Source organism: Falco biarmicus, chromosome 2 (genome assembly GCF_023638135.1).
Source record: "Falco biarmicus isolate bFalBia1 chromosome 2, bFalBia1.pri, whole genome shotgun sequence".
Classification (NCBI taxonomy): domain Eukaryota; kingdom Metazoa; phylum Chordata; class Aves; order Falconiformes; family Falconidae; genus Falco; species Falco biarmicus.
The window spans coordinates 116,731,064-116,749,033 of record NC_079289.1 but is presented as its reverse complement, the minus strand read 5'-3'; the positions used below and the strand labels follow the sequence as shown (position 1 = coordinate 116,749,033).

The 17,970-nt window shown below is 42.6% G+C and overlaps 2 protein-coding genes across 7 annotated transcripts in view; one reads left to right on the top strand and one right to left on the bottom strand.

Annotated features, from left to right (window-relative positions):
• Positions 1-2,239, bottom strand: part of PROS1 (protein S) — a 34,755-nt gene extending 32,516 nt beyond the window's left edge. Inside the window, exon 1 of the mRNA XM_056327297.1 lies at positions 1,864-2,239. Within this exon, the coding sequence (XP_056183272.1) occupies positions 1,864-1,942 (79 nt within the window). The 5' untranslated portion in view covers positions 1,943-2,239. The remainder of the gene's footprint in view (positions 1-1,863) is intronic.
• A 135-nt stretch (positions 2,240-2,374) lies between these two features.
• ARL13B (ADP ribosylation factor like GTPase 13B) overlaps positions 2,375-17,970 on the top strand; it is a 45,681-nt gene continuing 30,085 nt past the window's right edge. For 3 of the 6 annotated variants that reach the window (XM_056327302.1, XM_056327298.1, XM_056327301.1), the window contains exons 1-4: positions 2,646-2,804; positions 7,471-7,645; positions 9,421-9,491; positions 12,927-13,176. In XM_056327302.1, coding sequence (XP_056183277.1) covers positions 7,587-7,645; positions 9,421-9,491; positions 12,927-13,176 — 380 coding nt within the window. In that variant the 5' untranslated portion in view covers positions 2,646-2,804; positions 7,471-7,586. Of the gene's footprint in view, positions 2,482-2,645; positions 2,805-4,823; positions 5,042-7,470; positions 7,646-9,420; positions 9,492-12,902; positions 13,177-17,970 lie in introns of those variants that run through there. The other 3 variants (XM_056327300.1, XM_056327299.1, XM_056327303.1) reach the window with 3 other exon arrangements.

The following is a 17,970-nucleotide window of genomic DNA, read 5'->3' as shown; positions in this document are numbered from 1 at the left end:
CAGTGGGGTAATGGAAACAAGTATTTCCCCCTACATCACAGCAGGCCAGCCTTCTCCTAAGCTGATTTCCTATGACTTCTGAGTTCAAATAACACAGGTAGCTCAATGAAAATCCATGTTTTTAGTGCAAAGATTTCAATTCCCATGCATAGAATTAGTACTGTATTTATTCAACTGGTTTTAATTTTTTTAAAATTAAAAATCCCGACTACTGCTGCTGCTGTCAGTTTGATTACAGGAAACTCCACCACACTTTTGACCCTGCCAGACTGATAGTTAACCCTTAAGAACTCTGTGTGTTTCGTTTGGTTATCACTGAAGCCTGATAGAATTGAATTGCCTTATGATTAAAGCAGGTGTTGTGCAGACACTGTAGAGTGATTACTTATCAAGCACCTGTTTAGAAGCAGTGCTACTGAAAAAGAAAAATAAAAAATGGGGGAAGACGATGAGATTCAGTGGTTCCTTACAGCTGTTTTGTAGTATAGATGCAACTATAAACCTGCTGTAAGTGGGCTAGTTAAACATAGCTTAGAGCTGCTTACCTAATACCCCAGCTGCAGAAAGCAGTTGTAGCCTACTAGTGCTCTCTCCCAGAAACTCAGCAAGATCCGATAAACTGAATAAAAAGATGTGATACCACTGCAGAAAGTGCTATCATCTTGTTTGTACAGCTGTTCTATTGCAATCAGCTCCACAATTCCAGCAACTACAGTCTCCCAAAATGCTCATCAGTGACATAAGTTTTACGCAGCCAACAAAATAAACCCAACCGACTGCTAATGTTTGCCCGTTCCTTCTCCCTCTTATCCAAAACATGTCCCTCACTGGATGTTGGATAGAATGCAGCTACACTAGCAGAGCCACAACTTTTTTTTATGATTATTGACTGGTACAAGCTGCATTATTAAGATCTGTTTTCTCTTTTTTTCCTCCCTGTTCCAGAAATCCCTGGCATTGTTCAGAGCCAGGCATAATAAACTGGACTACATGGACCACAGATACTTCGCACGCGTAAGCTTCAAATTTCTCACTGTTCATAAAAGAGAAAACTGACAAGGTACTCAGTGGGGAGAATAAATGGAACAGAAAATGTGATGAAAACAGGAGAAAAACAAACATTACAAAATGTTTATTAGAAGATTTATTTTTAGGACTTGTTCAAAAATGTTATAAAATGAACTTTCATCCTTCCATACTGTTCCCTTCACAATCAGAATCCCTAGCATTCAAACAGAAGTTTGAATAGTAAACATTAGTTTTTTACTTCTGCCTGTTTAATCATTAGTAAAACGCGTCAGGAACAGGCTTCTTTGAAACTGCAATTCTGCCTGTTCCAGATACACAGTGCCTTCTTTTGCTACTAAGCTCAAAGACTTCTTGTGTCAAAGATGTAAGCGTTGATTGTTTGTTGGGGGTTTTTTTGATCTATAGGTGAGCGAGTAGTGCTTACCTAGGCCGATAGATCTGAACTCATGAAGGGAGTCAGGGCCGCTTGCCCGGACTCCACAGTATATGCCAACTCTCCAGAGAGCAAATGTTTTCTTTCCAAGCTAACCAAGCGCTGCTCGCGGGCTCACTGACTCCCGACTGCTGAGCTGCACCCCGGCCGCCACCCCCCCCGCCCCACTACAGCCCAGCTGCCCCGACAGAAACCGCGGAGGCTGCGGCGCTCGCACCCGGGAGGGGACGCGGCGCCGCGCCGGTGAGGCGGGCAGCCCCTCGCCTCAGCGCTGAGGCCGCCGCCTGCGGCCCCCGACCCCACGCTCGCCCCCGGCGCTGAGGGCCGGGCCGTTGGAAGCGTGAGGGGCGCTAAGGGACCCCCCCCCCGCACCCCGCCTGCCGCCCCCTCGCCTCACTCACAGGTCGCGGCCTCCGCCAGGGCGATGGCCACCGCCAGGCCGGCCAGCAGCGGGAGGCACAGCCGGCCCCGCGGCCTCATCGCTACCGGGGGCAGCCGGGACCGCTCGCGGCACCGTAGCTGCGCGGCGGCTTCTCTGCGCGGCGGCGGTGGGGCCGGGCGAGCCTCTGAGGGCGGGAGGGAGGAGCAGCGGGGCGGGAGGAGGCTGCGCCGTGGCCGGGCAGCGCCGGTGGCCCGGCGGGAGCGTCAGTACGGGCCGCGCTGTGGGCGATTCAAGCCTGGGCTGGGCCGCGGGGCGGCTCTGGGGGTCCGCAGGCATCCTCCCGCGGAGCGGCTCTCGGCAGACCACAAACCGAGGCGCTGGAGGGGGTGCGGGGCAGAGGCAAGCAGCGGCGGCCATTGCCGCAGGGTCGCGCCGCCCGCTGTTTACTTCAGCCAGAGGGCAGCGGGGGAGGGGGAGGCGGGCGTTCAGTGCTCGCCCCCTCGCAGCTAATTGGCTGATCCTCGCGGGCACCGAGGCAACCGGCCGCTCCTATTGGCTAGCCGCGGGCCCGCCTGCTCGCTCCCCGCCGCCCGAGCGTTAGCGTCGCCTGCCGTCGGCTCCGCTGCCAGCCCCATAAGTTTGTACCTTCCCGCTTCCTGCTATCGGTAACCAGGGGTTACCAGCCTGGTTACGCGTCTCAACAGCCCCGGAGATCCCGGCCTCCGCCAATGAGCGGCTGCGCGTGAGCGGTCACGTGACCCCCGGGGACTTGCCGCGTCGGGTCCGGCGCGGCGGAGCCGAGCGGAGTTACGCGCCCGCCCCCTCCCCCCGCCGCCGGAACGCCGGGCCCGCTGGCCGCCCTGGCGGGGACGGGCCCCGCGGCACCGAGCCCCCGGGGGCGCGGGCGGGCAGCCGTTAGCCCTCGGCCTGCGCGGCCTCGCCGCGTCCGCTGAGCGCCCGGTAAGTGCCGCTGGGCGGGCAGGCGGCGGCTGGCGCTGTGAGGCGGCTGGCTGCGCGGCCCGGGCCGGCCCCGCCGGGGCCTGTGGTGTTTCCAGGGCAGAGGGGCGAGGCGGGCAGCGGTGGGTCGGTGCTGGGGCTCGAGGCTTCTTCAGGTACTTGTGCCCGCGGGGAGGGCGGGCTGCCGGCGCGGCGGGGGCGTCCCCCGGGCGGGCTGGCCGGTGAGGTGGGGGGCGGCCCCGCCGGGCTGGGGCCCAGCGTCCTGCGCTGCATCAAACGTCGGTGTCGGGCCGCAGCGGCAGCCGCGGGCGGTGGGTGCCGGGCGGCCTGCCTGTTGATTTGTATGAAGCGAAAAATATATTCCGCAGTAGAAGAGGCGAGCAAAGGAAACGTACCTGCTCCGAAGCCTGCGTTTTAGGGCTGCTTCTGTTTTGGAAACGCCAGGAGGAACGTGGCTGGAAAAGCGTGGAAAGTCCCTTGAGTTTCTAGTCTTGTAGAAACTTCTTCATAGAAGAGCTGATGGTTCTAGACCTGTGTCTCACGAATACTTGTATGCTTCAGTCTTTTAAGATGTTACAGTTCTTGCTTGCTGTTCATGCACCTGTTTATACACTGCAATTGTGGCAGAGAGGATGGTGTTCAGATTTTTGCTGAATATGCCGCCTTCTCTGCTCAGAAGCTTGGTTTGCTGTTCGAAATATAATGCAATACAACTAAAAGACCGTGATTTTAAATTAAAACTCAAGTCAGCCAAGGAATATCACAGTAGGAGGTTAAATAAACCTTGAGGAGGGTCAGCTTTGAATGGTTTCTTTAATTATGTTTTGAAGAAAGTGAGAGCTTGATATGAATGAAAAAATCTAGCGTAAAAGCCTCTACCAAAGGCAGAACATTATAAACTGAAAGTGAAATGTGTAGAAGGTGCTTGTTTTGTGCTTCGACATGGAAGTAGATAACCTTATTCGTCAGGTGTCTTGGTTGTTGGACTTGCTGGTACCCAGTACTTTGGATCATGTAACATACAGGCTGCTAAGTAGCTCGTGATCTTAATCTAGAGTGTCAGGAGTTAATGCTGTTACCTATCATGTTTTTCTTAGTCTCTGTAGTATGCTTTTTCTGTTCTCATAACTAAAAAGGGGATCTTTGACACTCTTTAGTCCTTGACACTTGTGCTGACCTGCTACCTGAATGGTATATCGGTTTGACTACATGGATTTACATATTTCTGAGTTTGTGGGTATGTTGGTTTTGCTTTGCCTCAACAAGCATAAAGAGTTTAAGCTGACATACATCTGGAACAGCTTCTCAGCGTTGTTAATGCAGCATATAAAGTACAGGTAGTATGTTCCATACTTATTTCAGAGATCAAGTATATTCAAAATAGCATAACATGATGTGATTTGCCTCTCCACCATAATTTTCTCAGCAGTGTTGAATGCCCCTTCCTCCTATCGTGGTATGTTTTGGAAATGTTTTATCTTATTTGTAACCTCATGCCCACCCCCCACCCCCCCCTTTAGGGTTTTGCATTTAAACAAGATTTCTCGGCTATGACATAGTCATCCTCTGCTTTCACTCTCTAACAAGTTTTTTTCATCTCATGAATCCCATTTAAAAGCTGTGAGCCACATCTGTGCTTTAGAGCAATTCTGTGACAATTTGCAAACCTAGACGATGTGTATAATATGGGATGGGAATTGTTCTGTGATGATGTTCAGGCACTGAAAAAGTTGCGGTTTTGTCAGTGCCTTGTTTGTTGTGCTGCTGTGTTTTGCTTTTCAGCAGAGCTAGCTGAAGACTTGTGTAGCAGTGTTCTCAAAGTTAGCTTTGTTGGTACTTGCTTGTGGGTTGAGGCACCATACTCTGCTGCATGTGGGGTGTTTTGAGGATTTTTTTGGATTCTTTGGAGCCTGGTTTTAATACTTGTAATAGTTGTAATCATTTTGCTGTCCTTTTTAGGAACTTCTTGGTTCTTCATACACTAAACTGTCCTATGGAGAAGCTACTTTCAGGTGCTCTTGTGTAACACAAGATAAATATTTAAAGAATATCTGTTATCTCTGCTCTGGAAGAAGCATTTCTGGCATTGAATGGTGGCAGATCCACACAAAGGCATCCCTGAATACAGCAGCTTCATAAGATCAGGAGAAGTTCTCAGTTCCTACCTGTATAAATTCTTCAAACCATCGTAGTTTCCTAGGGATAGTTCCTCAATTTTGTTCCCACTTCTGCTGGTCCAGGTGGGGAAAATCAAAACTTTGGAAAGTTGTTATAATCCTTAATTATTTTGTTTTCTGCATAATCCGAAGTTACCTTAGTTTGAGGTTAGTTATCGTTTAAAATATGAAAGGAATTTCTTTGTTTAAAAAATGAGTTTTAGAGGAACAAGCTTCAGAAAACTTGCTATGGTAGTTGAAAGTGTTAATTTGAATTATTTACCCTTTCAATCAATCTGCTCATGGTGGCTAGTTAGCAGGAGGGAATATCTCTACCTCTCAGCTGCTCTGATGTGAATCCAGTTGGGTTTTTTAGCTTAAGCTGTTGATCAAAATGGGTGCTAAGATGATATGAGCCTATGAGCTGAGGTGACAGTGCACATTCCTTCTGCAAGGGTTGTGATCATCTCTGGAGGAGAGATCGGTGTGTCATTAACCACCATCCCCTGTCCCATGACACATGCGTGGATTTATTCCCCTATTCCATAGCCACCCCCCACCCCTTCTGTGAATAAGAACTGCTGGTGACTTGGGCCCCATCTCTGGAGGTGACCACTCAGGGCAGGGGAAGTGGCATGTTGGACTGCTGGGTGCCAAGACCAACTTGGGTTGAACCATCGCCATGCTTGCCTTGCTTCTTCACAAGGCTCATCCTCCTTTGGTTCAAGTGGTCCATGCTGTACAGTTCCTGTACCATGCAACTCAAATCATGGGTTATTTTCCACCAAGTTTAAATCTCCTTGAGATACACACTGGATTTCCCCATCCTTCCATGTTACCCACCAAGTGCACCTGAGCAAACATAATCCTACAAATGGTTTTGCCATTTCCCGAGGGAGGAGTAATCTAAACAGCCTTTTCCAGCTACTAACAAGTGCTGGACTCCAATATGCAGTAAAGTAAGCAAGCTCAGTGACCAGTGCAGGAGCCTGCCAATTAACAACTCACACATGTCATTACCTTTAGCCCCACGTTGGCACTGAGAAGAACTGGTGGGCTGACCATGCCCAACAGCTACACGTGCACCCAGTGACTTGCTCACTCCCCTCTCCCATGGGATGGGGAGAAGATAGAAGAAAGATGAGAAGATTCGTGGATAGAGATAATGGCAGTTTAATGGGGAAGGTAAAAGCTGCATGCTCAAGCAGAACAAAAAGAGGAATTAATTGCTAGTTCCCATCAGTGGGCAGACATTCAGCTGCTTTCTGGAAAGTGGAGCCTCAGCAGTTTAATGGCTGCTTGGGAAGACAAACGCAATAATTATGAACATTCTGCCTTCCTCCTCTTTTCCCTGAGCTATTTTTTGCTAAGCATGGCATCACATGGTATGGAATATCCCTCCCATCAGTTGGGGCTGGCTGGCTTGGCTGTGTCCCCTCCCAACCTCTTGCCCAGCCCAGCCTACTGGCTGCATGGGGCAGAGAGAAAGCCTCCGTGTTGTGCAAGCACTCTCCAGTAATAACCAGAATATTTGTGTGTCATCAGCAGTGTTTTAGCCAAAAATACAAAGCACAGGACCATACGGGGTGCTGTGAATAAAGTAACTCGGCACATCATCCCACCAGGGAGGTTGTAGGTTTGAACTCGTGCAGTAAAATTGCCCAAAGTTTGCCAGTGAAAGGCCTTTACCTGGACAACTGCTGTTGTTTGTGGTATGATTATTGTAGCTGAACAACAAAGGGAATTTTAAAGCTTTTGCATCTTGGTGCACTTGACTGCATGGTTTGTGTAAGCTTTGCTGTCTCATAGCCAAGTGTGCATACAAAGAAACAAGCATGCACGTGATCACACAGTTTTTCTCTGTTGTCTGTTTCACAGCAACATCAGAAAGAGGAATAGTCTCTGTTTCTTCTCCTGCTTGAAGAATAGAAGGTGGGATTGTGAAATGGTGGAAGTACTTGATACTTCTATTAATTTGGTGACAATTACTAGATATTTTAAGTTCCTGAGAGTGCTCACTAGAGAACCCAGTTTCCTTGCTATGGGATCTTTTTGTGTAAAAGAAATTGACAGTTAAATGAATATACATAACAGATAGGACATTGTTTGCTTTTAATGTTTTATCCTGTTATGTTTTTACAAGCTTTACTAATGCTTGAAATTGGTCCTTATTTTCTGTCAGTCAGCAGAGCTGTGGGGTGCATTAGCAAGGCAAGCACTGGAATTTCATAACTTGATGTGTTTTACTGCTCTAACTTGCTAGTTTCCTTATGTGCAGTGGTCTTGCATTATTATTTTGTGTAAGTACTGTGTTGTTGCTGCCTAGATATGTAAAATGAGGGCAGATGAAGCGTGAGAGGATGGGAAAGTGAAAGACATAATGAGACTGTTGTGGGGCTAACTGAGTATGACACACTGGATAGACAGGCTGCTGCTAGGGAAATGACTTGCTTTTGTTACATGTAGGAGCTAACTATGCATTTCTTTTTTGTTTTTTTCTTTCTCCTTTGTAGCAGTGGCAAGACAACGTCTGGGCCTCTGCAGTCTCTCTCCCAGTCGTCTTGGGTTGTTCTGGCCTGTCCACATTGTTTCTGTATCTTTCGCGGCTCTGGATGGCTATTGAAGAGGGATGTTCAGTCTAATGGCAAATTGCTGCAGCTGGTTAAAACGGTGGCAGGAACCTGTCAGGTAAACATGTGGAAGTATTTTGTGTTCCTCTGCTGACCTTCCCAAGCTGCATTTCATGTCCTCTCACCTATGTTTTACTTTATTTGTTATATAACAGTTTCATATTTTTTAATGCTGAGACAAAATTCATCATTTTTTTTCTCTTGAGAAAAATACATTGTCTGAACCTAAAAATGAAGTGATAATCATCTCTAATTCAGGTACTTTGTTTCTGACTTCAGGAAAGCATAAAGTTCAAAATATTGTCCTTTGCATACTGTTTCTCAAGTTGAACATTATGAGGTTATGCTGGCATGGTTATGCAAAGTTTTTACATGGTTATGTAAAACTTTTGTCTTATCTAGTTTCTGTGTTTTGAGATTCTGAAGTGTAATGTATTCAAACCACTTTGTTGTCAAGAGTAGACTGTAGCCCCAGTGTAATATTAGTTTTCTTACTGTTACCCAAGTATTGTAATACTACGTTTTGTGGGTAGCATGGTGATTTATGCTGGTTTATGGAATTCTGCTGTTCTTGTTTGTTTCTGTTACTTTTACTTTGACATCTTGCATCCCTTTCCCTCCAGTTAGCAGAGGTGCACAGATAGTGCATAGTTTGTTTCAAAGTATTTGCAGACTATGAGGAAGGGAAATAAAGGGTACACCACACTTCTTTCTACTTCACACTCATGTAGGTTGATTTGCTCTTTTCTTCAATGCTACATAGTTAAGGTTTTACAGAAGGTGCTGCTGTTCAAAAAAAATACAGTGGATTGAATAGCTTCCTGACACCACCAATGTATTATAGACAATTGTGAATTTATATATGTTTATGGGTGTTCTGATTTTGGCTTCCTATTAAATTATAATTTACTGTGATCCTACTGTTCATTTTTAGGTTATTTGCTCAGAGGTTTTTGGCTCTTCTGAAAGAACTTGCATAAATCATACTTTATGTATGATGCTATTAGTTTTAAGACTGGGAAATGACAATGGTTTTAGTATTCCTTCACTTAAAGGGGCATCAGTTTGAGCACATTCCTTTGACTGCTCTGACACTGTGAATAGGAGGAACAACTGAAGTATACAAATATATTTATTTTTTTTTCCTATTGCCTTGCTTAAAATCCTATCCTGGTATAAATTTTAACCTGTATATCAGATTGCTAATATATTGTACATACTCAACACCACTGGTTTACACATTTGCAGTCTAGATAGCTCCTGCTTGAAACAAAGGCACAATGAGTACCAGTGCTGCTTATTTACAGCATCTGATGTTGTCTACACAAGTGTTGTATACTTTATAGTGTTCTGATGCACTGGTTCAGGTGGAAATAAATTTCTAGTATATGCACTACTTTGAGGCAGAGGGATGCTAAAGGTACAGCAGAACGGAAATGAAAATACAGAAATTGTTAAAAGAGACCATGACCACATCATAAAAAAACCCCAATGATAAAATTTATGGTACCTTGAAATTAGATTTCAGCAGGCAAATAAGAGTTGAAAACCAAATCATTCTCATGTGGAACTTACAGCACAATATTAGATTTCTCATGTCATACCTTGTTTCTGTTGTTCTGTCTCATCAGATGGTTTGACAGATTGAACACCAGATACACAATTGTAACAAAGCTGCTACTTGGTGTTTTGATACCTATTATTTTTACTACTTTGTGGTAGATTTGCTATGCATGTATTAAAAAACTAAATAAAATAAGTGAAGTCTAGCTAGAAGAAAAAAAAAAGATTTGAAATATCTTTTTTTCTTTTTTTTTTTTTCTCCTTATGGAGGAAGGTGACACTAATAATGGTGGGTCTTGATAATGCTGGTAAAACTGCTACAGTCCGAGGAATTCAAGGAGGTAAGCAATTAATTTATCATCTAAATGCAGCATTGAAAGAGAGGATAATTACTATTTTCCATCATTTTAATCTAAAAGTGTTGCTTCATCTCTTTAATTTCTCTCTCCCTCACGTATCGTTGAAAGAAAATTTTGGTGATTTTACCATGAAAAGTAGCACAAGTGTGGTTGCCAAAGTGAGAATGTCACAGGCCCCATTGTGTGAATACCTGCAGGTGGGAGAAAAATTAAGGGGTCTTACCTTTGAAACATAAAGATCCTGATTTTTTATTTTTTTTTTTATATCCCGCAAATCATGCTAGGGTGACTTAAAAAATACGTGCTTTATGCTCAGGAGAAGTAGCAGAGCAAGCTCTGCATTTGCTCGGTGGCCACTGTGCCTAACATAGTGTTGAACTAATGTAGGCCAGGTTAGTGGTAGCTCAACGAAGTTGCTACCATTCTGCTACACCTTTTTCAAAGGTAATAGTACGGCGTAGAGGCAAGGTAGATATAGCATGGAGATGGCTGCCTCTTAAGGTGTTGTGCTGTGCAGCATTGGACTTTAGTCCACTGTGAATATGACTTTGGTTACCATGCCCATTTGCCTAGGTTGAAGAGTCCTAAGAACTGAAATATATTTGGCTTTTGCTAAAATCCAGCAGACTTAACTGCAGTCTCCTCCAGCTGATGCACAGCCAAAAACTGGTTTTATCAACCCTAAAGACTAATTGAAGGTTCTAATCTTCACAAGACCTGACAAGGGGAAAAATAATTTGTTTTTTACGGCAAGGACTATTCAGAAGCCACAGTCACACAAGTCAGAACTATCTTTTCCTGGAGGTTCCCTTTAGAAATACTCATCTTTATTCCACTTTTTCCCCAGAAAAATAGTACTTTTAGAAATAACTGTCACATTTAGCTGATAAAGGCAATGAAGTTGGGTTTTAAACAGAATGGAAGGCTAAATAATGAAGCAATCATGTTTTCAGGGCAAAGATTTGGGAATATAAATGAGAGAATATTCATAACTTTATTCACAATTTAGCAAGCTCGTGAGCTTACGTAACACACAAGCAGAAAGTCGAGGTAGAGTCTCCAAGTCTGCCAACACACTACTAAGTACACTCTTGTTATTACACAAGAGAAAAGTTACTTAGAAAGACAACCCCACAAGGTGGGGGATGACCCATAGAGAGTTGTTGTTTTCATAGGCACAAGTTTTATTTCAAATTATATCCTGCTTCCATGTGTCACTGGGTGGTGCAAAGTACCCTCCAAAATCAAGTGGCCTCTGACTGAAGAGCCTAGAAAATTGTTAGTGCTTTTCTGGTGATAAATAATGATAGAAAATATGTATCACTAGAACCATCCTTTATGTTGTATACATACACATAGAGTTTGCTTCTTTTGAACCTTTTCCTCATTATATGTACTTACAATGTTGATATAAAGGTTACTGAAGTAGAGACATTACTGGATGGTCACTTGAAAGCAACTTCAGCACAAGCACACAAGAAAAAAAACCAACCAACCAACCAACCAAAAAAACCCACCAGGTCCATTGATTTCTCTAATGTATACTAAGATGTGAAACACATCATTAAGCAGAATATTTTGTATCACTGCATTAATTCAAAGTAATTATTAACGAAAATGAAATCTACAGCCTTCAGCTTTTGTCCTATACTTTCTTTCACATAAAGCAACTGATGGAGGCAGCTGACTTGCTTGCAGTTACAATGTTCCTTCAGCTATTTATTAGACTACTGAACAAGAAAACCCTCTAGGCCAAAAATACGCTATGATTCTCATGACATTTAAACAAGAATCCCAACCATATTTTGTTGCAATTTTGCATTTTGCACAGTCACCAATGTTGCACAGTGGCCAATTCAAGGCACTTAAACACCAAAGCACTCTGAACATTTGGTCTTAATGTTTCCGAGATAGTTAAATGCCTCTGCAGGCTAATTTTTTTGCAGTGGACTAAGGGCTCCAATGCTGCACAGCACAACACCTTAAGAGGCAGCCCTCTCCATGCTATCTACCTTGCCTCTACGCCATACTATTACTGTTAAGTGACACCATATTGCTAACCATGTTTAACTAATTCATATTTGCCAGAATCGATCTATAGCCTGTTTATACATTGAAGACTTTAGTATTGGAGACTTCACTATGCAATAGGAGCAGGTGTTTCAGCAATATCCCCTTATATTTGGCACCATCAATAACCTTCACCCTTAACCAACCCTCACGTTCACATTGTTCTATCTTGTAAAAGCACATATGTACGGCTTACAGTGCCAAATGTTCTTCAAAATAAAGTCATCTGAGTCTTGAAGCTGCAATTATTCACAAATGGGCGACCTGGAGCCTTCTCTTTTTGGAGTCTTGGCTTACACTATCCTGGCCAAGGGGTCTGTTCTGAATCCTGTATGGGCTGTGTGTGAGAGTCTCAAAAAAGGAATGCAGTAACAGAAGGCTGGTAGTTATTTTGCTTCTGTATTGCTCTTCAGAGCTTAGTGCTTTTGACCATGCCTTCATTTCTCCCTCTTAACAAGCTGAATTTTACACCTGTTTCTCCTGCCTCGTGTTGCCAAGCTACATAAAGCAGTTGCAGAGATCCAATAACTCACCCTTACAAAGTCGGCATAGTGGTGTGAGGCAAGTACAGGCTTTCTTTGCCTGCAGGAAAGGGAGACTGCAAGCAAAAGTATTAAATATAAAGCATTTATTAGCATATTGCATGGCAAATAAAAAAAACACCACAAAAAGCACCCCTCCCCCCCAAAAAATAAAACACAACCCAGAAATTAGAAATAAATAAACAAACAAAGGCCAAAACCTGATCTTGAATAAAGGGAATTGATCTCAGAAGAGCATGATTTTGGTCACTTCATCTCAGCCCTTGGTTTGAACTTTTGAGGCTGTTTTGGCAACTGTAAGGGATAAAGAATAAATTTGGCAGAGCACAAGCCTTCCCAGGTCATAATGCATTAACAGTTTTGTTTGTTTTCCTTCTCAAACTTGGATTAATACGGTATGAATGCTGTATAACTGTTCAGGTGGGAGCATTGCTGGTGAGGGGGAAAGTAAAAACTACAGTATGCTGAACACCACTGCATTTTAACTGTGGTGTTAAATATTTAAAATTTGCATTTGGGGCTCTTTTTTGGTTGTTATTTCTTTCCCCGTGGAGCTTCTATCTACACTAATGTAAAGTAACTGGCTGAGAGACTAGTACATTAAGTTGAAATTACTGGAGGAGAGGGGAAATCTTAATGTAAAATTGGTTAAACATGGTTAGAAATACGGTGTCACTTAACAGGGAAGGTTTGCTCCATATTTTTAAAATACAAATTTTGCTACACAAATCACAATGTAAAATCTTCTTTAAATAACTAAGGATGCTTTTTTTTACTGAAGGCTTTCTTCTTTGAACTCTGACAGAGTCTCCTGAAGATGTGGCTCCAACAGTTGGGTTTTCCAAGATTGACCTTAAACAGGGACGCTTTGAAGTCACCATCTTTGATTTAGGAGGTGGCAAACGAATTCGAAATATCTGGAGAAATTATTATGCTGAGTCCTATGGTGTAATATTTGTTGTGGATTCCAGTGACATTGCAAGAATGGAAGAAACAAAACAAGCCATGACAGAAGTTTTAAACAGCCCTAAGATATCAGGAAAACCCGTATTAGTGTAAGTAATGTTAATAAATGTTCTATTAATTTGAAAATTTGTAAATGTTGACCTTCGATACACCTTCTAAAGAAGTATTTATGTATAGTATAAATGTAAGTATAAAGTACACTAATACTACTGTAACTTTAGCACTAAGTAGTATTACAATTCATTTTACAGTACTTCTGAAGTATTTTTTTATACCAACCTTGGTAACATACTAGTGAACAAAACCTTTTCTTTCCCTCCTGAGTTGTACATGGTGATATATTGAATCCATTAACAGCACCTGATGATAGATCTTACTTAGTCCTTCTCAGAGGTATTTATTTCTTTTCTTTCTCTTTAGCATTGGAAAAAATAATAACTTGAGGGGTTTCAACCCTTTAGAATTCTAATATTACTCAAAATGGTATGATAGATTAAAGGCTTTGCGCAAGTTTGGCATGGCAATATCACGTAAAAATATTGTTACTGTTTAGGCCTACATCAATTAATTAAATTGTAAATGCTTGACTGTATTCTGCAATACCAGTAATCTCTTCAGCAATAAATGGCTTGTTCACATAGCACATGGTGCTAGCAAGACAGCGCTGTGAGTTGTCATGGGTACATGGACCTCACTTCACAGTGAAGAACAGGATCTATTACTGAAGAGGTTGAGATGCAGTCTTCATTGTGGAGCAAAGTAGAGTGGGATCATCGTCCCACTCTTCCTTTTGCCATCTTTTCTTCCATCCTAATCAATTGTATTATGGCATACCCTAATCCTGCAGGATACCTATGCTTGTGGCAACTCTGCTTTTTGCCAGGGGTAAGAACACACCCTGCTGACAGAAGAAAAGGGGAAGACTACTCTTGCTACTAATCCTCCCAGATAAAGTAATGGATAGTGAGCCTGAGCACTATTCAGGGAGAAGTGGCGGCTCAATGGCCTGGAAAGAGAGTAGGCTGAATTTGCAATGTGGGCATAAGATTGGTACAAAACACCCTGTATTAGAATAATACGGGAACTGAAGAGTTCTGGTATTATTCAGTGTGATGCTTGCTTCAATTTGAATTGGTACTGTGCAGCTTAATATCTCTCATAGCCCATGGGACATATCCCAGTATCATTTTAAGACAATCTTCCTAAAGTGCTGATGGTATTGGCTGTTATTGACTTAGTACAAATTACTTTAAATGTTACGTTTGGCTTTTTGGTTTTTTACTGTTCAGTTGTCATAGCACTATCAAAACTGGCCGGCTGCAACAAGGCTTTTACCACCCCATCCCAGGTTAAGTTCAATAAGTAGTTCCCACGCCTTGCCCCGGCACAGCCACCGATCCCCCACAGGGTTTCAATAGTTCATCTACTCTTTGTGCTGTTTCTTCATCCTCTGGCAGCCAGTCCACCCCGCTTCTTGCCTTTGCTGCATCTGGATTCTCTCTTCATCTGGGCTCCTTTTCCAGCCAGCTCCTCCTTATCCAGGCCTCCTGCTTCTCCCAGGGCCTCTCCTACATCCAGGGCACACTCTCTCTCCTCCCTCTGCTTCTTCCCAGTCTCTCTCCATCTGGTCCTCCTCTTCGTACAGTCCTTAGAGCTATTTAAGTACTTCGCAGGAACCAGCCACAGCTGCACCTTATCCACATCAGCCAACGTGCCGCCCCTGAAGCCAGCCCACAGCTATATATTATCAGTGTTAATTAACCTGCTTTAATTCCTCTATAATTCTTTTACATTTGGTGTTACTGCTAAATTTATGTTTGCTTTGCTCGTGTAGGCTTTGTTTAACACTCAAATGCTTAAGTAGTTAATCAGTCTGTTATGTATGGGGAAACTGAGTTGCAGAAGGCAAGAGTTCTTGCAGTTCATGGTTCAATCCTTCTGTCAGCATCCTCAACAATTATATAGGTATGCAAGTTTATATTTTATTTTCTTAGAGGGCTGTTTTGTCCTTTTATCAGAAAGGAACATGTAATCTTCATATTATGTAGGCAAATACTGGTTTTGTTTGGGGTTATTTTTGTATTTGGGTTTTTTTTGTTGGCTTTATTTTTTTTTTTTGTCTTTGACATGAAACGCACGCAAGATGTAATACAAGTCTATGTGCTATGGCTGGTATTTTTATACTAGAGACATTGCCAGACAGGTTTTAGTTTTGTTTGGGTGTTTTTGGTTTTTTTTAGTAGAAAGTTACTTTCTACCTGTTATTTTGATGATGAGGGATTATAGCTTTTACTGTTTCACATTTCCTATTAGAACTCTGTCGGCTCTGGTTTAGTTTGTTTGCTCTTCTGCATAACTGTGTAACTAAAAACATCACGGAGAAGTTACTTCAATGTTTACTGCAAAATTTCTGCTGTTAATCATTTTGAATGCTCAATCAAATTCTTATGTCAATGTAAGATGTAGTTAATACTATCTACTTAGAGTTGATAGTACCTCATATTAAGAAGAAGCTTTCTTTTCTGCAAGTCTTCCTGGGCTTCTCTCAGTTCTTCTGCAGTTCGTTATGTATTTTTGTTTCTGCTTTTGCCATTTTCTAACCAACATACAGCTGAAAACTACTTCAGTTATTTACTTGTGTGTGGATAGGCAGCTGTCTTCCTGAGCGTTAGTGAAACTTGAATTTTTTTCCAGTATATAAGGTACAGCTCTTGTTTAACAAGACCGTATTTACTTCCGAGAAACGTATCTGTTGTGTGCAGAGGAAGGGCTAGCCTAGGAACACCTTTCTCTCTCAGATGAGGATGCTTGTGTGAACACTCCTGCCTGGGGGATGCTGTGTAAACCAGTGGTGCTTGCTGTAATTTGGTTTTCTCTGTTTGTGAACGCTGGCTGCAATTCCTTCACAGAATTACCATAATGCTTTTCTTCTTAAGGGCCTAGGAGGGAAGGAAAGGGCTATCTGTTATGTACTGTTGTTTTTTCTAAAAGTAAAAACAGGAAAAAAAGATGGTGTGGTGTGTAGTGCATATTTCTGTGTGAATTACATACATTTATATACATAGGTACATACATATATATATGAAAGAGCATGTTGGCCATAGCAACTTTTTTCTCTGTGTGGCTTATTGGCTAATTTGTACTTTGCCCTTGGGACATAAAGGTAGCTTCCATATATGTAAGGGAGATCATTTAATGTAACTGTATCAGTGGTGTCATTATCTATTTTTACTTTTTGTTGCTAATGTGTAAATAATATTTTTCACTTTATGGTTCAGACCTCTGGTTGTACTATGATAGCAGTCAATTTCAGTTGCACTTTTAAGCTGAGATGGAAGAAATCCAACAATTCATAATATGTTGCAATGTAAAAATAATTCAGTAGTGCCTTTTGTTAGTAGATTGATCCCCCCCCCCCGATGCAATTAAAGATATCTAGCTCTCTAGCTCACTTTGCACTTGCAGAATTGCAGTGCATTTTGCTCTGACTTATCTGACTGTATCCAGATATCGTGGTGTTGATTGTGTCTTTGCACAGCGAAAGGAGTTCAGACATACATTCCTGGTGTGGGGTTTGGTTTTGGAGTTTTGGTTTGGTTTGTTTTTTTACTTTTTGGAAGTAACTTTTTGCTCAAGTTGCATTGTTATTTTCTGTTTCGTATCAAGTCTCAGTTGCATTGTTGTTTTCTGTTAAATTGCATTAGAACGCTGTTTCTCATTAAGTTCCAAAAGGGAACAGGGCAGAAACCAACCATTGGGACTATGGAGAACAAAAGCACTTACATCTGCTTGCTTTTCTTCATTGCAGTAGTAACTGCTGCTGCAAAATAAAGCAGTGATATACTTCCTGTCTTGCTAATTCAGTTCTTTCCTAGAGAACATCTAAGGGATCTTCAGGGACCGGTTGAGTCAATGTCTAGCTGCTCTGGTTTCGGTGCTCAGGGGTGATACTCATATTTCCTATCTGAGGCATCTGTTTTGCATACCTACATGAAGATCCTAGGCTTCTACAACTGGCAGAATTTCATAGAGCCATTTAGAGTTCTGGATACTCTCAACTAGTCCTTCTGGTCATTCCTGTAGTAGTATAAATAAATGCATGTCCTATACCATGCCTGGTTCTGGACTTGGCACTACAAGAAAACTGTGAAGACAAATGTTGATTATACTATAGGGAGTCTGTGCTGCTTGGGTATTGCAGTGTATCACATATGAGAAGAGTCAGCTGCATTTGTTCGGACTTTAAATGAAGAAACTAAGGGAGAGGTCTTCCTGCTGCTTACTAGTAAGGTGTGAAGATAACAGAACAATGTTCTTGGAGATGTGCTGACGGGATGAGAAGTGGTGGAGAGGAGCTGCAACTAGGGAAATTCCTGTCTTGATTTGAGGAAGAGGTTGATCGGTCTGGATGTCCCCAAAAAATTTCTTTCAACCTAAATAATTCTCTGTTTCTATATCATGTTTATTTTAATAAGGATGGCATTCTATTGCTTTATTATACTTAATTTTTGTACTAGCAAAAGTGAAATTGCAGAGGCAACTGCAAATTTAGCTAGGCTAGGCAGCAGTAAGAATGTGTCTTATCACTGTGTAATGAAGTATCATATTCCCCTCTCCTTACCTGATAGGGGTCCGCTCTGTGTAGCTGAATAATGTAAATATCTCTGTCAGTTTATTAACGCTTGGCTTCTCGGCAGGCTGCTACCAAATGTCCCTGCAGGTTTGGTAATGTGGGCTTCTGCTGCTAGTGATCTTTAATGTGTTCGGAAAATATCAACTGAACACCTACCTGTAAGCAATACAGTATGGTGTCATTAAAATAAATAACCCAATGCCTGTTTTGCATTCTGTAAGGCAGTGCGTGCTGTCCTGCTATAACATGA